The sequence below is a fragment of the Punica granatum genome, chromosome 3 (assembly GCF_007655135.1).
Source record: "Punica granatum isolate Tunisia-2019 chromosome 3, ASM765513v2, whole genome shotgun sequence".
NCBI classification, from domain to species: Eukaryota; Viridiplantae; Streptophyta; class Magnoliopsida; order Myrtales; family Lythraceae; genus Punica; species Punica granatum.
The window spans coordinates 7,548,042-7,572,315 of NC_045129.1; the positions used below are offsets into that span (position 1 = coordinate 7,548,042).

Here is a 24,274-nt window from a genome sequence, read left to right on the forward strand (position 1 = left end):
TTTCTAGAGGGAGAAACTAGCAAGATCATGTGTGCTCCATGAGTGATTAGCTTAATGACAAGTGGGCAATATATATGTGAAGCTAATGAGCAATTAAGCAAAACAAAGCACCATTAAGGGCCTCATTAGCAAAAGTCGGTTGCCCTAATGAAGATGAGGATGAATATCCTCCATGTATCTTGATGAGGAAGAGCCAAGAAGTATTAATGGAGGTGTAGTTAATGGTTTGAGTGTTGACTATAAAGACCAAAGATATTTTGGGCTAGGTGAGGGCAAGAGAGAGGGGAAAAGCCGAAAACTTTGGGGCAAAGGGCGGTTGCCCTTGGGCAGCCCGTGGGTCCCACGGCTTGTGAGGAGAAACCGGGAAAAGACTCGAGTCTCGATTGGTCGCGTATTCGAAGTTCGTGGTTCGAATTGAACGTTGAATTGTCGATATGCACGAGAAAACGGGTTTAATGAGCCTTAGATTGGCATTTTTCATGGAGAAATGCCCCGGAAGCATGTGAGGCTCGGAAGCCGGTTTTGCTCATTGCAGATGACCAGAGCGAAGTTGTCCGCTTCTGACAGCATATCTTGTGTCTGCATCTCACGTTGGTCATTTTGACATCAATTGTCAGACAACGTGAACAATCATCCCTTAAGCCGGTAATGCTAACGTGGGGCCGGAGACGTCCTAGGAGGCCGAAACTGGATTTCTCAGGATGACTTCTGAGTTGCTTGGGCACTCCGGAGATTACTGTAATCTCTGTTTGTCAAGATCAGACCTCCAAGGTCTTGAAGAGTGTATCTGAGACCTCTAAAGCGCTATTCGGGAGGTCTAGATGAGTTGTGTGATTTATTCCGACGATTCCACATTGAGCCCTGAGAAGGCTAGCATTGTGTAACGTAAGCATTCGGCGTCAAGTTTCCCCAAAGAGGACCTCCGGACATGGATTTCCGCTGAAAATGGCCATTTCCGCTCCTCGGAGATTACTCGGGAAACTGTGAAGGGTTTTGCCGTCTGTTTTGCCCCATTGTGAATGTCTGCTAGAGTTTTCTGGGCAATACGGTATGAACTTCATTTGCCGTAATTCCATCAGACCATTCTCCGGCTATGCTCTTCTGAAGAGGGGTATGCTTGTTTTGCCGTTCGGAAGTCATTTGAGGTATCTGTGTGACTTCCAAGAGACAATCTGAAGCATTGTTCATGCTCTGTGTGCTGATGGGGCATGGCCGCGTCTGATATTTGGCATTAACTTTTCTCCAGGAAACCGGCATTTTTGGACTTCCACTGAAAAGTTGTCTGTATACAGAAAATTATTCTGTATAGAGCAGATGATTTGCAAAATGCCTTTGAAGACATTTTCCATCTTTTTGGCACTGATGTGGATTTTTGGAGTCCAATATTTACTATCTTCCGACGACCGAGCGAACTATCGGAAAATAGTACCGTCCGTGTAGTACACTGAAAATGCCGGTTTTGGACATTGTTGAGCTCTCTAGTCGCTCTGTTGCCTTTTGGTGACCCGTAGAGTCCTTCTGTCATGTCCATGGGCCATTTGCTCAATTTTGCCAACTTGAGGATGAATAGTGATTTCTCGCTCTGCCGAGCCGTTTTCTGTGTTCTGCTCAAATCGTGGCTTGGATCATTGCTAATATCGTTGTTTGGAATGGTGAGCCAAAATGGGGTGCTGACAATTCTTGCATGATCCAAAGAGAGCACTAAAAGGGATCTTAGATAACCAATTGAACTGGGCAGTCGATCGAGTGAAAGACAGGCGGAAGCACTGAGAGTTTGGAGTGTCTCAATATGACCAATCGACGCAGAAATTTCTTGCACAGAAGTTCCATCTATTAAAAGCTCCTTCAGTGCCTTCACGAAGCACAATTCTTTAGGTAAGGTGCTAAGTTCGGTGCAGAAGTTCAAATTCAGTGAAACTAAGTGTCACAACCCGAAATTTCATCATCGTTTCCCCTAAATTTTCTCGATATCTATTATCATATAAACTATTCCTATAAAACTGCTTTCCAAAACTCCCAAAAAAATTTAACAAATCCAGCAATATCTCATATATATATCTACATCTTGAAAGAGAGTAATTTTCTCAACCACATCACTAAATCAGCTAAACAAAAATTTCAGGTCGTAATATTTTCAAAAAAATTCTATACAAAAATGATATCAAATAACTAAGGTCCCCACCTAGTTATCCGAGCTGATCCCCGATATCAAAAAGTGTTTCTTCCACGTAGCTATAAGCTTATCTGGAAAAATATATGCAGAGTGTGAATTGCATCTCAGTGAATACTATATTCCAGAGTAAAATGATATCATTAAATAAATATTTAATTGCAAATAACTAAATAATCAAATAACTAATATCATCACATCCAATCCAACTATAAGCTCACCCGGCATACATACACAATATATGTATATATATGTACAAACTGTAATAATAATTATATCCAATATAATAACTAAATTTAAGTTCTACTAACCAATTCACACAACCCTTCCAACCGTTTCTCTAATACCCAATATCACATAAACATTAAACATTCATTCATTAGCATTCCATAGTAACTCACAACACAATCAATTGACAGATCGAACTCTAGCAACAACACGGTTTTCATAGAACAACTTTAGACAATCTCAACAATCATCACACCTCCAACAATCTCAACAATCAACACATTTCCAACAATCATACTAGCCAAACAATATACAATACGAACCAATCAATACAGCCATAGGGTTGCATTTCCTCGCAACAGAGTTGTGACGGTACCGTGATCCCGCACTCATATCCACAAATTCCTCATTTCATTTCTCATAAGCGGGGGCTGCCCATTATTCTCGGGCAATAAGAGTCTAGGCGTCCATTTTGTATTCCGCCGGATTAGCAGTCTAGGCGTCCATTTTAGTATCCCGCCGCATCAGCAATCTAGACGTCTCTTTTTGTATCCCGCCGGATCGGCGGTTTAGAAGTCCCTTTTTGTATCCCGCCGGATCAGCGGTCTAGACGTCCATTTTATATTCCGCCGGATCAGCGGTCTAAGTGTCCTATTTATATACCGCTGAATCAGCGATCTGGACATCCCTTTTTGTATCCCGCCGGATCAGCGGTCTAGGCGTTCCTTTTTGTATCCCGCCGGATCAGCGGTCCCATGGCTATAAACAATCAAACACTATCAATATACTCAAGCACAATCCCAACAGATTACAACGGTGTCATATTATCATCACATATCTCATACATGATCAGCATGCACAATCACATCACATATCTCAAGTCAAAATGCAACATAAGAGTGCAATATTTCTCAAATCCTTTCACACAACATAGCAAGACCGATTTTTTAATCTCTAACTATCACAATATTCTTCTTAAATAATACTCTGTATAATTTGTATTCATATAATATATATATATATATATCATTTCACGAAGGAATAGAGTACTCAAATAATATATATATATATATATTATTTCACAATGGAATGAAATACTCACATAACATATATATCTATTTATATCATTTCACAATGAAATGAAGTACTCACCGAATACCCAAAAATATTTCATTGGGTCGATTCTTCGAGATGCAAAGCTCAGTCTCCATAGTCCCTATTAACTATAAGCATAAAAATCAAATAACACACAGTACAATAGTTTAAGTATATATACTGGTGATGTTGGATTTTCATTCCAAAAGAAAAACTAGCTTTAACACTTCCATACTCGATCTAGCTTTATTGTCCCTCTGTACATCCATCAATGTGAAATAATTAAGGAGAACATAACCTCTTCTACCTCCTTCAACTTTACAGAACACTACTTATATAAAATCCTAGGAAGGCCTCTCTTACAACAACATATCGTATCATTATTTAATAAGTTACTTTATTCTAATTCAAACCAAGTGTATAGATAAAAATCAATGACTAGCAATACCATAAAATCAAAATAATGCCCAACAACATCATCGTTTCCCAGCATATTAACCAATTAATTTCCCAACTTGATACTTCAAGTAGTTCATTATCCTCGAATTCACAACAACGATTACCTAATTAGACACAAGAAGTTCAACACTAGAAAAATTTAGAATTTCAGTGTCTAATAACTTATTTGATTAATCCAAATATCTCTTACCCACAATTTATCTCTCTAGAGATAATATATCGCCTATCAACACCTAATTCTTCTTGTTGGAACTAACAATATATAAAACTTAAAAGAAAATATAAGTATCCAAAACCCATACCACCGGCTAAGATTTAGCCTATGCACCAAACTAGTCTTAGGAAGAGGAATTCCATCATGCTCGGGAAAATTATCCAACAAACTAGAATAGCTTATGTAATTTCACCCAATATAGCAAGAAAGGACACATTCAAGATCTCCTATATATTCTTACATATCATATTCCTCTTCCACCATTTCATTAAACAATCTAATTAACTATTAATTCGAACTTCACAACATGAACAACACAACTGAACAGAAAAAAAAAATCGGAAAAAAAAGAATCAACTACCCAATAACTTGTTTAGTTCCAACATAAATTCCCTTTTTTGGCTTAACTTCCCCCAACATGTCCCTCCAATTTCGTAATTCCACTTACCTAATACTTCCAATTTCACAGGAAGAACACAATTAGATAAAAAGCTTAACTAATCAAATCAGCATCTATAACCAAATTTGAGAGCAAACAAACTTCTTCCTTTGAATGTTACCCGATTTACTGTCCTCAATCCCCCTCAGCTTGCTCTGTCCCTCTCTTCTCTCGGACCGTCTCTCTTCTTCCCTTCTTCTTCCACCGGCTCCTTCTCGAGCTCTCTGTCGTTCTACTCGCTCTCTCCTCTCTCTCTCTCTCTCTCTCTCTCTATCTTGCCCTGTTCTTCGACTCTTCTGCCACTAACATAGAACAAGGAAGAAAGCAAAAGAAAAGAAATAGTACAGTAAAGAAAGAAGTCAATGGCGGTGGAGAACGGAAGGGAAAGAATGCTTGGGTGTGGGCAATTCCACAATAGACAAGGTAGACCTCCTCTTTTCTTTTCTTTTTATTGCTCCAGCCAAGAGTGTAATACATAATATATATATATATATATATATAAAAGCATATGTATGTGTTGGTATGCACGTAAAAAAAAATGTCGGGTCTTACAATCTCCCCCACTAATAAAAATTTTGTCCTCGAAATTTGTCTGAGGAATAGATATACTTATTATTATTTTTTAGGTTGTGATATCTTCCAAGATCACTTAGAAAAATATAGTCCAAGGAAGCCCCTATATGTGCAACTTCTGCCCAAATATGATTCACTTATCCAAAGTACTGAGTCCTTACACGACCATTCTACAGCAGTAGGACCCACTCTAAGATTACTCCTCGATTCACAAGTCAATCATGGCTAATCACTAAAACGAAAGAGATAACAAAACACCTAGATTATTGCAACTCATGATTAAATCAATGAAATGTCCAGTTTAATCCAGCTTGCATCTTAAGCATGAACCATGATCAGTCTACACAAATATGTTATCTTGAAATCAGAGATCCTAGAATAAAGCTACGACAAATCACAATAATTCAAAGGGATTAGAGAGTCAAATCCAATCGTTCGAAGAAATGAAGCTCTAAAGCTGAACTAACTTTCGCCATAAGCCTTGACTATAGAACCTGCATTGTGTACCAAATCTACCACTAAATCCCAATCGAACACAAGAATTCACAACTGCTCAAAAGGGAAATTGAAGCCTAAGAGCTGTGAAGGAACTATCAATCATAACCTCAAGATAATCACCAGCTCTCGCCCAAAAGCACAAGCATGACTTCCTACCACTATCATCGATCTGGATCTCACACAAAAGTATCAAAGAAATTGGAACGTAACAAGGATGATCAATGTGAGATTGGAGAAGCTACAACATCAAAGAACGATGGACAACAAAACCTAGAAGAATAAAACCTATCACATCTCCAGCCTCATGTAGCTCCAATCTCAAGCATAAATTATGAAAAAGGAATATGCACATAGGTGATCCACTAATTACAGCTTTGAGGACAACAAGGTAAAAATCGGACAAATCGAAGTGTCTAAGTTATCAAAAGAAAAGTGTTATCCAAACTCAGAAATGCAAGACTCCACTGATCTGTCCAAGTCTTTGATTACATAATCTGCATAGAACGCATAATTTACCCATAAATCTCAGTCAAACACAAGAACTCCAAATCCATTAGAAGGAAAATGTAAATCGTAGAAGTATAATAAGGAATAAGATCAGAGTGCCCCCATGATGATCGAAAGCCATTGCCTGGATAGTATGACTATCAGCCACTATTAACCGATTTAAATCTGATGGAAAAAGAACACATAAGAGCAAAACTAGAATAATCATGTAACGATCAATCTGAGGTGAAGAAAATTTATAAAAACGAAGAATGAGAATTGATCAGAGTGAACAACCAAGATTAGAACACATAACCTATCTCCACAATTATCAAAAATTGCTCGGGGATCAAGCCTCAACTTAAGTCTATAGGATCTCTTAACCTAGGCTCTGATACCAAAATATAACCAATATAATAACTAAATTTAAGTTCTACTAACCAATTCACACAACCCTTCCAACCGTTTCTCTAATACCCAATATCACATAAACTTTAAACATTCATTCATTAGCATTCCATAGTAACTTACAACACAATCAATTGACAGATCGAACTCTAGCAACAACACGATTTTCATAGAACAACTTTAGACAATCTCAACAATCATCACACCTCCAACAATCTCAACAATCAACACATCTCCAACAATCATACTAGCCAAACAATATACAATACGAACCAATCAATACAGCCATAGGGTTGCATTTCATCACAACAAAGTACTGACAATACTGTGATCCCGCACTCATATCCACAAATTCCTCATTTCATTTCTCATAAGCGGGGACTGCCCATTATCCTCGGGCAATAGGAGTCTAGGCATCCATTTTGTATCCCGCCGGATCAGCGATCTAGGCATCCATTTAGTATCTCGCCGGATCAGCGATCTAGACGTTCCTTTTTGTATCCCGCCGGATCAACGGTCTAAGCGTCCTATTTATATACCGCTGGATCAGCAGTCTAGACGTCCCTTTTGTATCCCGCCGGATCAGCGGTCTAGACGTCCATTTTATATTCTGTCGGATCAGCGGTCTAGATGTCCTATTTATATACCGCCGAATCAGCGGTCTAGACGTCCCTTTTTGTATCCTGCCGGATCAGCGGTCTAGGCGTCTCTTTTTGTATCCCGTCGGATCAAAGATTTAGACTTCCCTTTTTGTATCCCGCCGGATCAGCGGACTAGACGTCCCTTTTTGTATACTGTCGGATCAGCAGTCCCATGGCTATAAACAATCAAACAATATCAGTATACTCAAGCACAATCCCAAAAGATTACAACGGTGTCATATTATCATCACATATCTCATACATGATCAGCATGCACAATCACATCACATATCTCAAGTTAAAATGCAACATAAGAGTGCAATATCTCTCAAATCCTTTCACACAACATAGCAAGACCGATTTTTTAATCTCTAACTATCACAATATTCTTCTTAAATAATACTCTGTATAATTTGTATTCATATAATATATATATATATATATATATTATGTGAGTACTCTATTCCTTCGTGAAATGATATATATATATATATATATATATATATTATTTCACAATGAAATGAAATACTCACATAACATATATATCTATATATATCATTTCACAATGAAATGAAGTACTCACCGAATACCCAAAAATATTTCATTGGGTCGATTCTTCGAGATGCAAAGCTCAGTCTCCATAATCCCTATTAATTATAAGCATAAAAATCAGATAACACACAATACAATAGTTGAAGTATATATACTAGTGATGTTAGATTTTCATTCCAAAAGAAAAACCAGCTTTAACACTTCCATACTCGATCTAGCTTTATTGTCCCTCTGTACATCCATCAATGTGAAATAATTAAGGAGAACATAACCTCTTCTACCTCCTTCAACTTTACAGAACACTACTTATATAAAATCCTAGGAAGGCCTCTCTTACAACAACATATCGTATCATTATTTAATAAGTTACTCTATTCTAATTCAAACCAAGTGTATAGATAAAAATCAATGACTAGCAATACCATAAAATCAAAATAATGCCCAACAACATCATCGTTTCCCAGCATATTAAGGTGGTGTTTGGTTTCATAGTAGGATTTTAGAATTGTGATTTTGATTTTAATTTTGAGTGGTATAAATGGGGTCCACCCTTTGACTTTGTAAGAATTATGTTGTTTTGTTGTGGGAAAAAGTAATATAAATGGGACCCACTCTTTGACTTTGTATGAGTTATTTTGTTTTGTAGTGGGTAGAATTAAGTTAGAATTGTGATTCTAAAATACAACTCTGAAACCAAACAGAGCCTAACCAACTAATTTCCCAACTTGGTACTTCAAGTAGTTCATTATGCTCGAATTCACAACAGCGATTACCTAATTAGACACAAGAAGCTCAACACTAGAAAAATTTAGAATTTCAGTGTCTAATAACTTATTTGATTAATTCAATATCTCTTACCCACAATTTATCTCTCTAGAGATAATATATCCCCTATCAACACCTAATTCTTCTTGTTGGAACTAACAATATATAAAACTTAAAAGAAAATATAAGTATCCAAAACCCATACCACCGGCTAAGATTTAGCCTATGCACCAAACTAGTCTTAGGAAGAGGAATTCCATCATGCTCGGGAAAATTATCCAACAAACTAGAATAGCTTATGTAATTTCACCCAATATAGCAAGAAAGGACACATTCAAGATCTCCTATATGTTCTTACATATCATATTCCTCTTCCACCATTTCATTAAACAATCTAATTAACTATTAATTCGAACTTCACAACATGAACAACACAATTGAACCGAAAAAAAATCGGAAAAAAAAAAAAGAATCAACTACCCAATAACTTGTTTAGTTCCAACCTAAATTCCCTTTTTTGGCTTAACTTCCCCCAGTCTGTCACTCCAATTTCGTAATTCCACCTACCTAATACTTACAATTTCACAAGAAGAACACAATCGGATAAAAAGCTTAACTAATCAAATCAACATCTATAACCGAATTGAGAGCAAACAAACTTCTTCCTTTGAACGTTACCCGATTTACTGTCCTCAATCCCCCTCAGCTTACTCTGTCCCTCTCTTCTCTCGGACTGTCTCTCTTCTTCCCTTCTTCTTCCACCGGCTCCTTCTCGAGCTCTCGGTCGTTCTACTCACTCTCTCCTCTCTCTCTCTCTCTCTCTTGCTCCGTTCTTCGAATCTTCTGCCGCTAACAGAGAACAAGGAAGAAAGAAAAAGTAAAGTAAAGAAAGAAGTCAATGGCGGTGGAGAACGGAAGGGAAAGAGTGCTTGGGTGTGGGCAATTCCACAATAGACAAGGTAGACCTCCTCTTTTCTTTTCTTTTTATTGCTCCAGCCAAGAGTGTAATACATAATATATATATATATATATATATAAAAGCATATGTATGTGTTGGTATGCACGTTTAAAAAAAAAATGTCGGGTCTTACACTAAGTTCTGTAGATGGCGAATCGATGGATCTATCTTAACCAAATGGCAACATTGCTCAAGAATCAGTACCTCCAAGTCTGGGAAACCAGAGAAGTTCGGAGTCGTGATTAAATGGTTGCAGGCTGTAAGGTTCAAAACTCTCAACGTTTCCACCATCCGTTGCAAGAGATAATTAGGCAAAATCAAATTTTTATCCTTTTGGAATGTAAGAGCAGACAAAGTTAAAGATATCCATATAAAAAGAAAAGGAGGCTACAGCCATGTATGTTATACCACCTTGATTTGCCCCCAACCCTCCCAGCTTTCAGTGATGTTGCTCCATGAAACGTCCAGTATAACTAGACTCTTCGGAAATAATATAGCTTCTTCGCAATTTTGATGCTTGCATTTTCCACGTTGAGAAACCTTATGCCTGTTGTCCCTAGACTCTTCGTATCTTCATATGGTGCTGGATCATCACATCGAGGAATGAGAGCTTCAACTTTCTCCTTTCCCTATCATGAGAAATTAATGATTTTGGGAAGAAAATCAGTGAAAGTCTCCTTGCAAATAAATGATGTTCCATGACACAACAGAAGAATATCAACAACAAATTAAGTGTATCAATAAATTGCTCCTATAGATTGTTCAAAGGATATGAATAAACCTTTAAACAATGGACTCTATGTGTCATTTGCATAAATTACAAGGAATATTGGATCAAAATTACAGAAGACAACAAGTAGTAGCTTCTTGGCCGAAGGTTTACCTTGACGCCCTCAAACATGCTGCAGTCTCTCCATGTTGTCTGAGGTTTAATTTCCATCTGGAAATCTGCGTCGCCACATTGACATGCATCCACAACTCATTGTCATCTCCGATTTTCATAAGGGACGATAAATGCTGGTATTTACTTCCTCCAGATAAATGAGATGTGCTGAACTCATGCCACGTGTACGATGCAATCTGCAGATCCTCTCCATTGACTGAACATGCTATATCAAGAAACATCTGTTTTTGCGGGGCATCCGAGGCTTCATAACTTATCATCAGCTTTTTTTGCACTCCCTCATAAGGTATAAGCTTTAACTTTTGAAGTGTCTCTGTCCATACAGCAACTCCTTTACCAAATAAAAAAGATCCAATAACTTCAACAACAAGAGGGAGTCCTCCTACAACAGATACAATTTCAGCGGCAAGTTTATTGAAAGGAGGACAATTTGCATCTGTATAACTGGAGAAATGCAGTTGAACTTCCCATCGACACAGCTCTGGAACTTCGAAAGTCTGATCAACTCTTGGAAGATCTTTTTCATATCTCGAGGTGACGATTATCCTGCTTCCGGGACCAAATGTATCGAGCTCTCCTATGAGTTCTGTGAGATTAAACATTCTGTCAACGTCATCAAGAACAATCAGCACTTTCATATTGCAAAATACTTCTCTCATATAGCTAATTCCTTCATCGGCAGAAGTAATCTCGTCACACTCTCTCTTTAATATGCCAGAGATCAATTTTGTCTGCAAATTCTGACAGCAGTTCTTCATTCGTTTGTGTCTGCCGGATATCTGGAAGAAAGCAACAGCCTTCAAAGCACGCTGAGAGACGATGATAGACGACTTTTGCAAGAGTAGTCTTTCCAATACCACCCATCCCATGTATACCAACTACCCTTTAGTCATTAACTTCGACGTTTAAGAGATTCATGATCTGTTCTACTTTTCGATCAATTCCAACAAAATATGGACCTTCTTGCGGAAATTTGGGATGGATTATACTTGCAACTTCTTGAGCAATCAAGTGCACAGTTTCTGCAGAGCTGCAAAAACATGCAGAACTGTCAGGAGGAGTGCATCATGGGAGATTAAGGAAGAGTAGATTATATCAAGCACGTGAGAGAGACTCAAGTTTACTGATAGTGGCTAACAAGAGTGCAGGGTACAGAGTGAAAGTGAACTACGGAGGACAGAAAGGGGGAAAATACCAGGGATCGGAGACAACCCATCCACTCATCTTTGCAACCACATTAACACGTTCAATCCCAGCCTCACGAATCGATGGCTCCAAGCAACTTTTCTCGATTATTGTCATGGCTGTTTTGAATGCATCAGAGCGTTTGAGCCCATGAAATATGGGTAAAATCACTTTGTCAGGTTCTCGCATCCAGATATCCAACAAGTCTCGAAGCTCAGTCAGGCAATCCGGTGTCGACAGATAATCCTCACATATCACGGGAATGTAAATGCTGGATCGATAGATTGCTTCCACTGAAGCAATGAGTCTGCGATGTCCGGAGTCGATAGTGCGGATTCCGGCTGTCTCCAATGTTCGACTGAGATATAAGACCAGATCTTTAGATGACTTGTGTTTGGCACAGCTTAAGAACACCTCATTACTTCCACGTATAAATGGAGTTGACTGGCGCTTCTTAGTCTGATGAGATAGTTCTTTCATTGTCACTCGAGCTCTTTCCCTCCATGGATGACTCCTCTGTTAAACAAAATTATAAGATCGATCGATCGATTGGAAGCGAGCAATCAGCAAGAATATGATCTGATAAAAGATGGTAAGAGCTGACTCTGGAAATTATTGTAGATCAGTCAACCCTGAGGAATTAGGAAAAGCACCATGTACCAAAGCAGAAAGTAGTTGCAGCGCAGCTGATTCTTTAGATTTACTCACCTGACCTGGAAGACAAACAATTGGAGAAAAGGAAAGAAAATAAATAAATAAATTTGAAGAATCTGAAGACCACCCAAGAAATTCATGAGTTGTACGAGAATGCCTACTTGTATTATATATTATATTATAAAAGCCCCAGCCCCAGGAAAGGAAAGGAAATAAATATAATATATTTGAGCCCTACTAACTCGCGTGTTGCGCGGATGTTTGTTGATACTCTTGATATTACTAATTGGATAATACAAAATATTAGAAATAAATTTAAAAAAACATTGGGAGTTATTATATTAATTAGTATCTCTAAATATATTAGAAGCATATTAAATATATTATGAAAAATTGGAAAAAAAAAGATTGGAAAAAAGATAATTTTATATTAATGAGAAGAAAAATAGGAAACATATAATAAAATTGTAAATATATTACTAAAATTTGGAAAAAAAAAACTTGAAAAAAAGGGCAATTTTTTATTAATGGAGAGTTCAAGAGGGGGCTAATCACGAGTTGAGGGGCATGGACAGAAGAATTTCGTGATTTCAATATGCTTATGTGAAAAGCCCTTATTGGACGCATGGAAGAATTTTGTGAGAATATGCTAAATTAATATATATCTAGATATAGATTAGTTTCTTAAGTTAAAAAAAAATTCATAAGAACTTTTCTTTTCCATTGGAAATCACAAGAACTCTCCCTTCGGCTTTTTCCCTTTTCGCATTTGATCTAGGACAATCGGCATTGGGAGCCCCATACCACCACCTGCCCCTCAGTTAACACCGCCGTAGGCCCCTAGTACCTCCGCAACTTCGCCTGAGGAAACAATGGCCAAACACAGGTGTCAGAGGCCAATAGTGACATCTGAGGAGCGGATGGCCAGCAACGGCCGAGCTCCTAGGGTCGAGAGTTGCCCCAGTTCAAAAGCAACAAAAAAAAGGTCGTTTTTTAAATTTATAAAAAAAACTTATTAATTAGAAAAATGACACTGTTCTTTGGCAAATTCATAACCAACATGGAACATAATGCTCCAAATTAGACGATAACTAATCGGATAGATATTAACAATAGTATTATTAAAGTAATCAGAAGCTCGAAATTAACAAGAATTTCGTGATTTCATGTATTGTACGGAGGAGAGCCGAAAGGAATGGCTACAACATCTTGCAGACTCTTGAATTAGCTCGGGATCCGGCTTTTTGTTTAGTTGAACTTTTTCGATAATCTCATTGCTTTTTTTTTGTTATGACATTACTCATACTGCTATATTTGTTATGTGTGTTTGTATATCTTGACTTGATTATGTTTTATGTATGCTTTGAATGTTTATTTTGTATGGTTATAAATTATTGTGTTTTACCGTTAACGATATGTTCCTGAACTTCCTCGCACTATTACATGCACACAGTTAAAAGACAATATGCCAAGGAATAGTACTTGTTCGCGATATGACAATAGCTCTAGAGACAAGGTAGTTCCTCTTTTTGATATTGCAAGTTGCGGCTGTCGAAGAACATGTTAGATGGAACATCCCGTGTAGAACTTCTCAACTCCAAAGAAGAGAGTACATGCTAGAAGTCTTGGGAAATAATGTTAAATGCTACGAGAATTTCAGAGTGAAATCGAACGTATTTAAAAACCTCTGTGACACACTTCAATGGCAATGTGGTATTAATGATAGTAAGAATGGTGTCACCGTCGAAGAGATGCTCGGAATGTTCTTATTGGTTATTTCAGATAGTACGCGATATACAGTAGTGGCGAAAAGGTACCAACATTCCAAGGAGATGGTGCCACAATCATTCAAAAAAATTCTCCTGGGAATACAAGCCTTAACACTAGTTCATATAAGACAGAGGAACATTGTTGTGTAACCCAAAATTGAAAATTGTCCACATTGGTATTTCTTTAAGGTATTTTCTTGATAATTCAATACTATAATAATTAATTTCGTAATATTATATAAATTACATATAATTTTGCATTGTCCGGTGAGATTGCATCGAAGTTATGAATAGAATCCATGTGGCTGCTTGTGTGCTTAAGGAGAAAAAAGTAGCTTATCACGATCGGAATGCAGAGATATCACAAATTGCACGGACTGTTTGTTCCCACAATATGATATTTACATATGTCATAACGGGTTGGGAGGGTTCAGCACATGATTCGAGAATATTTTCCGAAACTGCCACATTGAAATTATTTTCAGCGCTACGTGGTGGTGAGTTTTTACTAATAAACTTTCTATTTTTAAAAAATTTTCAGCCCTAACATATTTAACTGTAATTTTCTTTTGGCTATTTCTAGAACAATGTTATGTTATCGATGCAGGGTTTCCCAATATTCAGGAATATTTTGCTCAATACAATAGGAAATGGTATCACCGGAGTGATTTCGGTGAGGACAATCCGCCGACATCAAAAAAGGAGTTATTCAATCAACGCCATGTATCAGTGCGTAATATTATTGAACGTTGTTTTGTACTTTGATGAGGAGATTCGCCATAATGAAATTGACGCCAAACTTCAAACTGCATAGGCAAGGACTAATTGTTTTTGCTTGTTTTGTGTTGTATAATTTTATTCACCTCAATCGTTACCACAACAAGTTATTTGAGAAGTAAGGCGATATTTGGGCGGATTACGATTAATTTCGAAGTCAACCAGAACAATCAGGAATTAGAATTGAAGTGGACATGAGTAGTCAAGAAATGAATGTTGTACGCGACCGTATCGCTAATCGGTTGTGGCGCGCAAAGAGAAGAGGGTGATGACATGCACTAAGGTCTTTGTATTTGAAATTAGCAGCAATACTTTCTCTGTTTGAAAATTGATTTTGCCAATTTCATTAAATCCATTCAATTGATGTAGACATCTATTCCTAAGCATGCCTTCTAAACGAGCAATTTATTTCATAAAATGCGATGAACTAATGCTTGATCGTCAGCGCGTTCGTCAAACGAATCTCATCAGGTGGTGCTCTATATAAAAAATAGTAAAAATGGGAAGGCATGGAGAAAAAAATCAGAAACTCCACCATCATGAAGCACATGGGGTCAACAATTAAAGGATGCTCCCGTGACTTTTCGAGACATAGGGTTAATAAATACAAATTAGACAATAGTAAGAAGGTATTGAAAAGACCACCAGCACAGTGATCTAGTGGTTAAGTATCAAGCGCCCCATTTGAATATCACGAGTTCGAACCTCACTGAGGACGTAGAGCTCGCCACTATATGGGTGTATTATGAGATGGCGGTGGCCGGCCCATAATGCTTGATCCAGTAGATCTTGGGCTTAATTCACTAGTGTGTTGATGGCGCTGCGGTGACCAAGTTGGGTTAAAGTCTCAACGAGCTATGGCGAAAAGAACATTTCGTACGGTTAGATTCCCTTAGTTAGGGCAGTCACAGCGGGTTAATAACCTGACCTAGCCTTTTATTCAGTGAAAAAAAAAGATGGTATTGAAAAGGAAAAGAAAAAAAAAACAATTCGGCCTAGAGGGAGGCTTGTCAAGATGTGCCATGTTTTCAAACTTATGGCCTCCACCAAAAACAAAAAATCTACATTGATTTTTGTTTTTAGCTAGCATAAATAAAGTAGAGTACAGAATCTTTTTACCAACAAACACGACCTTAGACTCGCTGACCCACTTGAGCCTCTTTCGTCCGAAAGAAATTTCCCGTTGACTTCACAGAGTAGAAAGCTTGCAGATCACTGGAAAAGATTTAGACGCACTGGTGGGAGACCCAAAATTTAACAATGGATGTCTCTAGCTGCTCTTCAAAGATCTACGATGTCTTCTTGAGTTTCAGAGGGCCTGATGTTCGTAAAAGCTTTGCCGACTGCCTCTACCACGGTCTCAAGGACGCTGGGATCTCGGTCTTCAGAGATGAAGAGGAGCTTCCTGTGAGAGAACCCATCCATCCCAAGCTTGTGCAAGCCATCCAGCAATCGAAAATATCCATGCCTATCTTTTCCAGAGACTACGCGTCCAGCAAGAGTTGCCTCATGGAGATGCAGCAAATGCTGGATTGCCAAAGGACGGGCGATCACTTTATCCTGCCCATTTTCTTCGACATTGGGCCCTCCGTCGTGAAGGACCAAATCGGTACTTTCAGAAACTCATTCAGAAAGCACGAAAGGAATGGAGTGGACCCTGAGAAGATCAGCATGTGGAAGTACGCTCTTGAAAAGATTGGACACCTTAAAGGTTGGGATTTGCAAAACATCGAGAATGGGTAAGTTCAATTTATCCACTGCTTCTATTTCTATCTTCTACTTTTCCTTCTTTAATTGCTCGGGGAAAGGTTTACTTCTTTCTTTACTTTTCGTGGTCGGCAGGTGATGTGGCAGAAAAAGTGGCAAATTGGTATCTCGAGAAAAATAGATTCTGACGACCCCGTCTCAAGGGAAACGACCTCTGGAGTGCAACTCACAGCCTTTGGCTACGAAAAAACAAGATTTATGCCGAATTCCATCGTTTAGGGCTTCAAACGGGCATTTTTATGTTATTATGGCGTTTTAATAATTTTAGGAAAAGTTTATGTCTTTTGTGTAATTTAGGCGTTTTAATTCCTATTTAAGTTTTGTAAAACCCTAGGGTTAAGACAATTGATGGTTTTTTTTAATAAAGTTGTGAAGCTACCGTGCTCTTTTGCCCAATTCTCAAATCTGATTCGAGATGGATGCCTACTTCCTGGTATTCGTAGAATTAACAGATTATAGAAGATTGTTTTCTAGTATTCGTGCGCGAATTAACAGATTGCAATTAATTACGCTGCATCAGTTAGTATCAGAGCCTCGTTTGCTCTTGGATTAGCGATGCCGCCCCGAAGAACGGCTAATCAACGTCGTGCTGCGGAGGAGAACGAATTGGATCGCAGGATCAAAGACATATCATATGATGAAGCCAATCCAGATTTCGATATATACCCGGATGAAGATCAAGAAGAAGTTACAAAATTTGTATTTGATGATCAAGGAAAACCAACGTTCGTTGTCAACAAATCCGTATTAAAGGATATTAGAGGTGATAAATTTTTTCATTATTGTGCTCAGATCGAGGATATTTTAGATGAAGAAATTTCCAATGCAAAGAAAGATGCATGGATGCTTACGGTGCCGATTTCGGAGGTTATTCAGTTGCCAAAGTTGGTCGAAGTGCACGTGACTTAATCAAGAAAGTAAAGATTCAGCGAATGTATTTATTGACTAAGAGGTGTATGGATTTTTATGTACAAAGAATTTAGAGAAAGAGTTCGCAAAGAGAAGAAGGCATTCAAGTAGCAAGTGAGAAAGCAACAAAAATATATTAATTTCTCTATTCATGAAGATCAATGTGATAGCTTAAACGATGACAATTCGAGGGCGAATTATCGCCACCCAGGGGAGAATAATGCGGCAGAAGAAGTGGCAAATCGATACATCGAGAAAAATAAATTCTGACGACCCCGTCTTAAGGGAAACGGCCTCCGGAGCACAACTTACAGCCTTTGGCTATGAAAAGACGAGATTTAGGCCGAATTTCATCGTTTATGGCCTCAAACGGGTATTTTTATGTTATTAGGGCGTTCTTGCAATTTTAGGAAAAGTTTATGTCTTTCGTGTAATTTAGGCATTTTAATTCCTATTTAAACTTTGTAAAACCCTAGGGTTAAGACAATTGATGTTTTTTTTAATAAAGTTGTGGAGCTACCGTGCTCTTTCGCCCAATTCTCGAATCTGATTCGAGTTGGATGCCTATTTCTTAGTATTCGTAGAATCAAACAGGTTATAGAAGATTGTTTTCTGGTATTCGTGCGCGAATCAACATATTGCAATTAATTCCGCTGCGTCAATTGGTATTAGAGCTGCGTTCGATCTTGGATTAGCGATGCCGCCCCGAAGAACGGCTAATCAACGTCGTGCTACTGAGGAGAATGAATTGGATCAGAGGATCGAAGACATATCATATGATGAAGCTAATCCAGTTTTCGATATATACCCAGATAAAGATCAAGAAGAAGTTACAGAATTTGTATTTGATGATTAAGGAAAACCAACGTTCGTTGTCAACAAATCCGGATTAAAGGATATTGGAGGTGATAAATTTTTTTGTTATTGTGCTCAGATTGAGGATATTTTAGATGAAGAAATTTCCAATGCAAAGAAAGATGCATGAATGCTTACGGTGCCGATTTCGGAGGTTATTCAGTTGCCAAAGTTGGTCAAAGTGCACGTGACTCGATCAAGAAAGTAAAGATTCAATGAAAGTGTTTATTGGCTAAGAGGTGTACGGAATTTTATGTACAAAGAATTAAGAGAAAGAGTTCGGAAAGAGAAGAAGGCATTCAAGTGGCAAGTGAGAAAGCAGCAAAAGTGTATTAATCTCTCTATTCGTGAAGATCAATGTGATAGCTCAGACGATGACAATTCGAGGGCGAATTCTCGCCACCCATGGGAGAATGATGCGGTAGAAGAAGTGGCAAATCGGTACCTCGAGAAAAATAGATTATGGCGACCTCGTTTCAAGGAAAACGGCCTCCGGAGCACAACTTACAGCCTTTGGCTATCAAAAGACGAGATTTATGCCAAATTCCATCGTTTATGGCCTTAAACATGCATTTTTATGTTATTATAGCGTTTTTACAATTTTATGAAAATTATATGTCTTTCGTGTAATTTAGTTGTTTTAATTCCTATTTAAGCTTTGTAAAATCCTAGGGTTAAGATAGTTGATGTTTTTTTTAATAAAGTTGTGGAGCTACCGTGCTCTTTCGCCCAATTCTCGAATCCAATTCGAGTTGGATAACTATTTCTTGATATTCGTAGAATCAACAGGTTATAGAATATTACTTTCTGGTATTCGTGCGCGAATCAACATATTATTATTAATTTCGCTGCGTCAGCAGGGAGTCTTACCTCTACCAGATGATGATTGTGGTTTTTTTTGTCTTTTTGTTTTTGCTGGAAACCAGATGATTGTGTTTGAGGCTGTTTGATCTTCTTCTTTTTTTTTCTCTTTCCGATGTTGTGTTGATAACTCGGTAACTTTGTAACTTTTTTCCATGTGTACTTGATATCCGGAAGGCCAATGGCACCGTTTAGTCAAGTTCGAGCTAGGTCATATCACTAAATAGTAAAACTCTCACAATTGTATTATCGCTTTTCTTTTTCCCAGTTTTGTGTTTTTGTAAAAAAAATTCCGTCTCATCTTCTTCAACTCATTGAGATCATACCCACTACATTTTACATGAATTAACATTGAAATCGTATCCACTAATTTTTACGTCACTACAAGAAATTTTGTATGTTATAACAAATCCCATTGCTTCGAAAGAAATTTTAACACAAGAAAAGTATATTGTGATAAGAATGTTAAATTATACTAAATAAAAAGTTTCATAATGCACATACTTAATATATATGTAGATACATATATATTTATATATATACACATATATTCAATATTATGTGAGCTCTGAAAACTAAATATTCTCATAATAACTAACATATATGTATATACATACTTAATATGCATGTATATACATACTTAATCTATATATTGTGATAAGAATGTTAAATGACACTAAGTATCTTATAATGCACATACTTAATATTTATGTAAATACATATATATTTATATGTATACACATATCTTCAATATTGTGTGAGGGCCACAAACCAATCCATAATAACTAACATATATGTATATACATATTTTCATATATTGTGACACACAGTATATAATATTTTCATCGTGAAAATAAGTTTATCACCATAAGTTATAAGATATTATGACCAAACATTATTTTGTCACGATATATTTATTAGGATGAGCTTATTTTGACAAGACCCGTAACAAATTATTCTCTATTTTCGTAACAAGATATGTTATCTGTTATTGTGCGTGTATTAAGAATTTTTTTTATTTCTAATTAACATTATTTTCAATCAATAATTGATTTGGTTGTTACTATTCTCAATTGTCTTTGTGCTAATTTATCTTGTCAATATAAGAGATATGAGTTAAATTTAATTATACCAGTACCGCAACGTGCACTCAAGCAATAATGAAATCCTTGCATGTACTGGCAACCTGCCTAGTTCTATATATGTTCTACTATATATTATAGATCAAAATCATTTCGATCGTTCAATTTATTAGTTTCATTCTTTCACTTACTATCTTCATTGGTCATTTACTTGGTAGGTGTAAAGCTATACAGTGTATAATTTCAGCAGTTCGTGGGATATTGAAGAAGGCTGAACTGAGATTGCCAGAGAATCTAGTAGGGCTTGACCATCACGTAGAAGAGATAGTGAGAAGACTTGATGTTGCTTCTAATGATGTACGAATCATTGTCATTCATGGGATTGGAGGGGTTGGCAAGACAACGCTTGCAAAGGCTGTTCACAACCAACTGTGCCATCAGTTCGATGCTTGCAGTCACGTCGACAACATTCAGGAAGCATCAAAAGAAATAAGTGGACTTCGGTGATTGCAAAAGCAATTAGTTTCGAAGCTCCTAAATAAGAAATTACACAAGTTCGATTCTCTGGATGAGGGCGTTCGTTTCATGAGACATAAGTTTTCCAGTAAAAAGGTTCTCATTCTCCTTGATGATTTGGACGACTGCAAACAACTAGAATTTCTGGGGGAGCCGAATCAGTATGGTCCAGGAAGCAGGATAATTGTGACAACAAGGAAAAGTGACATTCTTAAAGCTGTCGAGAATTATGAAGTTGAATGCATGAATTGTGATCAAGCTCTTCAACTTTTCTGCAAGCATGCATTTCATATGGATACCCCTCAAGTGGGCTATTACCATCTTTCCAGGGAAATAGTTTCAGCTGTTAAAGCGCTTCCTTTAGCTCTTGAGGTTATAGGATGTTGTTTATTTACTGAAGCAATGGATATTTGGGAAGGCACGCTTGAGAAATTGAAACAAATACCTGATGCAGAAGTCAAGGAGACGTTGATGATAAGTTATGAATCCCTAGATGAGAGCGAAAAGGAGATATTCCTTGAGATAGCTTGTTTTTTCATTGGAAAAGATCAGAGAATCGCACATTATATGTGGGAAAACCATAAATTTATTGCAATTAAGACGCTGATTTCCCAATCTTTGGCGAAAATTGGAGACAATAGTGTGCTGTGGATGCATGATTTCCTAAGATATCTTGGCCGCGAAATTGTTCGAAATGAGAGTCCTGATGAACCTGGAAAATGCAGTCGGCTATGGAATCATGAAGACGCTATCTCCACGCTGCAAAATAGAAAGGTATTTGTGTACCACATTCTCAACTTTCTCATGAAGACGCATTTTTGTTGTTGAGTTGTGCAGTGAAAATATCTTGAATGATTCACCATTGATAGTTCTATTTCTTTCATTGTCAGGGAACTCGAAAGGTCTTTGGACTTGGTCTGGCATTTAATGATGAATCCAAGAGTTTCAGTCCAGGAGACTTTAATCCTCTATCAAACTTAAGGTTCCTCAAATTGGACCAAGCAAATATTCAAGGGGATTTCCGGAACTGTCTGCCGACTTTAAGGTCGCTTGATTGGGCAGGTTGCTCTAAAATGGCTGATCTTCTTAACTTGCATCTTGATGATGTAGTCATCCTCGATCTTTCGTACAGTCAAATTACTAGAGACACATACAGTTGGACCGAAATCATGAAGGTATAATTTGTTTCTTCTATTCTGATCTGGGATTGAGACTAACACGCACAAATCCTTGACAAAATCATTTTTCACTCTCAATCTTTTGCAGTCGACTAGGAAACTGAAAGTTTTAGACCTCAAAGCCTGCGTGAACCTTTCCGGATGTCTTGAATTCCCCGCTCCAATGACCTTAAAAGTATTGACTCTTGAAGATTGTCGCCGGTTGAGGCAAATTGATCAATCCATCCGCTATCTCAAGGAATTAGAGTCCTTAAATTTGAAGATGTGCTGTGAAGTTGCCTATTTGCTAAGTGAATTGAGTTTCATGACATGTTTAAAGGAGCTTCTAATTGATGGAACTTCTGTAAGTAAACTACATTTCCCAAAGGGGTCGATGAAGCAACTTGAAACTCTCAGCGTTCATGGCTGTAAACAACTGGGTGAGATAACCGATTCGATCGGTGGTCTTCAGTCTCTTTTGCATCTTGCTCTGGATGATGCGATTATAGAGAAACTGCCGAGATCAATTGGTGAACTAGCAAAACTTGAATCTCTGTCTCTGCGGAACTGTCAAAATCTTCTAGAGCTTCCCGACTCTGTTGGTGGTCTGGATCGCTATCTGATATAGACCTGACAAACACGAGGATTGACGAATTACCTCTTTCCTTCAAGGATTTGGAAAAGTTGAAAGCGTTGAAAATGGAAGGCTGTTTCCTGCGGGAATTTCCTGATGCCATAGCCGACTTGCCAAACCTGAAAGAGGTAAATTTCTCGTTCTGTCAAAGTTTGACAGGGGAAATTTCTAATGGCATTTCCACAACTTTGAGAATCCTGAGACTTTCCCACACGAAAATTTGCGGTCTTCCAGCAACAGTTCGTGGACGACTTGCTCATCTTCAGACCCTAGACTTACGCGAATGCAAGAAGCTTCACAATGCAAAGTGAGATTTTGCAACCATGAGGACTCATGGACTATCCAAAGTATGCTTGTGTCCCAAAGCAGTATGTTAATATGACATTGCTCTTAGACGACCATAATTTTAAGTCAAAAGGTGGAACATATCATAGTAATGTTGTATAAAACTTAAAAATTAAAGGTGATTTGGTCTTTTAAATAAGATCTCGATTTCGAATCTAGTAAATAAAAATAATTCAAAAAGAATTTATCATTTAATGGACTAACTCAACTCAATCTAAATTAATTGAGATTCATTGGATTTTGAGATATATAGCTTGGTACACTTCTAAAAAGAAAAAGTAAAATGTAGTGAGATCGTCGTGATATAAATGGCTTATTTTGGACTGATCCAAGAAGTGAAAGTATTCGGTTAGAGGTCAAGAGACCCTAAATCTTACAAAAGAAAAATATGTTGGCTGTGCTTTGTCCAAGACTGGTCCTTTTTATAAGGCTAATTATCGAAATCTCGACACTTCTAATTAGCAAAGAACAGGCCTCAACTCCATCTACCAAACACCCACCTACATTCCCTAATTAACTTTTTTGCTTTCATAAAAAAAGGGGTAAAGAAAAAAGAATTGTCATAATCTCAATATTTATGTTGAGTCGATTTTCTCTGTTTGTTAAACCAAACATCCGGTTGGATTCTAAAGTCTTTTAATAATAATAAAAGAATTCCGGTTAGCTTCTTCACATGCATTGCTTTGCTTATCCTAAAAATGCCAATTCGAGCGAAAAACTAAGATAATTGTGTCTTTGGAACAGTCTATGTAAGTATAATACTTTCGACTACCACAACACAGCTAGACATAAATGCAACTCTATTGTGCTGCTTTTATCGTATCTGCCCACATTATATTTGACTATTAAGATTTCTCAGCCTGCAACACGAACTTCTCCAATTGATGGGTGGAGCGAGAGACAGATGCAACAAACGGAATGAAGGATATTGACCTCACAAGAAGGCGCAAAGTCACGTTATTCTTTTTAAATAAGGTTTCACATTCGAGTCTTGTAAAAATAAATAAACCGTACTAGAAGAGTTTTACTCTTTAATAAATCAATCTGGACTCGAACTGAATTAGTCAGGGCCTATTAAACATTCAGATGGGTACACACAAAAAATGAGATGGATAGATTATATCGTATGGTCTCTTATTGTTTGTCCAATCTCATCAAGTCGAAGTGGCACTATCTTGCTTGTATCATAGGTAACGACAATCTCTCCACACAAACATATTGTAAAGAAATGGTCTAAACAAATAAAATTACTCAAAACACGAATTGTTTGATGAACTAACACATGGAAAAAGGAAAACTCCCATCTACTCTTACTATCCCCTTCCCTCTCACACAAAAAACTGTCAAACCAGAACACGACTCTCCATTAAAAC

The 24,274-nt window shown here is 37.5% G+C and overlaps 4 protein-coding genes and 1 long non-coding RNA gene across 5 annotated transcripts; 2 read left to right on the forward strand and 3 right to left on the reverse strand.

Annotated features, from left to right (window-relative positions):
- Positions 1 to 5,547: 5,547 nt before the first annotated feature.
- LOC116199599 lies at positions 5,548 to 9,367 on the reverse strand. The gene is made up of 3 exons (XR_004155571.1): positions 9,207 to 9,367; positions 7,795 to 7,858; positions 5,548 to 7,387 (listed from the first exon to the last, which is right to left on the reverse strand). It is a non-coding gene; the product is annotated as an uncharacterized LOC116199599 (long non-coding RNA).
- Positions 9,368 to 10,365: 998 nt separating this feature from the next.
- Positions 10,366 to 11,259, reverse strand: LOC116200334 (TMV resistance protein N-like). The gene has a single exon (XM_031531194.1). It carries the CDS (start codon positions 11,257 to 11,259, stop codon positions 10,366 to 10,368), a length of 894 nt encoding a protein of 297 aa, XP_031387054.1.
- Positions 10,674 to 12,265, reverse strand: LOC116201465. The gene is made up of 2 exons (XM_031532711.1): positions 11,586 to 12,265; positions 10,674 to 11,420 (listed from the first exon to the last, which is right to left on the reverse strand). Exons 1-2 carry the CDS (start codon positions 12,053 to 12,055, stop codon positions 11,276 to 11,278), a joined length of 615 nt encoding a protein of 204 aa, XP_031388571.1. The 5' UTR covers positions 12,056 to 12,265; the 3' UTR covers positions 10,674 to 11,275.
- Positions 12,266 to 15,958: 3,693 nt separating this feature from the next.
- Positions 15,959 to 16,938, forward strand: LOC116201770 (TMV resistance protein N-like). The gene is made up of 2 exons (XM_031533169.1): positions 15,959 to 16,514; positions 16,618 to 16,938. Exons 1-2 carry the CDS (start codon positions 16,036 to 16,038, stop codon positions 16,619 to 16,621), a joined length of 483 nt encoding a protein of 160 aa, XP_031389029.1. The 5' UTR covers positions 15,959 to 16,035; the 3' UTR covers positions 16,622 to 16,938.
- Positions 16,939 to 18,559: 1,621 nt separating this feature from the next.
- Positions 18,560 to 22,550, forward strand: LOC116200335 (disease resistance protein TAO1-like). Its single transcript, XM_031531195.1, has 5 exons — positions 18,560 to 18,747; positions 20,468 to 20,752; positions 20,855 to 21,539; positions 21,656 to 21,940; positions 22,032 to 22,550. Exons 1-5 carry the CDS (start codon positions 18,560 to 18,562, stop codon positions 22,548 to 22,550), a joined length of 1,962 nt encoding a protein of 653 aa, XP_031387055.1.
- The last annotated feature ends 1,724 nt before the right edge of the window (positions 22,551 to 24,274 follow it).

Coding starts and splice junctions, on each gene's coding strand:
- LOC116200335 (XM_031531195.1), top strand. CDS start 18,560: ATGTACAAAGAATTAAGAGAAAGAGTTCGGAAAGAGAAGAAGGCATTC. Junction 18,748..20,467: donor GTAGAAGAAGTGGCAAATCG/GTACCTCGAGAA, acceptor TTTACTTGGTAG/GTGTAAAGCTATACAGTGTA. Junction 20,753..20,854: donor AAAGAAATAAGTGGACTTCG/GTGATTGCAAAA, acceptor TAAGTTTTCCAG/TAAAAAGGTTCTCATTCTCC.
- LOC116200334 (XM_031531194.1), bottom strand. CDS start 11,259: ATGGGATGGGTGGTATTGGAAAGACTACTCTTGCAAAAGTCGTCTATC.
- LOC116201770 (XM_031533169.1), top strand. CDS start 16,036: ATGGATGTCTCTAGCTGCTCTTCAAAGATCTACGATGTCTTCTTGAGT.
- LOC116201465 (XM_031532711.1), bottom strand. CDS start 12,055: ATGAAAGAACTATCTCATCAGACTAAGAAGCGCCAGTCAACTCCATTT. Junction 11,421..11,585: donor TGGGTTGTCTCCGATCCCTG/GTATTTTCCCCC, acceptor ATGTTTTTGCAG/CTCTGCAGAAACTGTGCACT.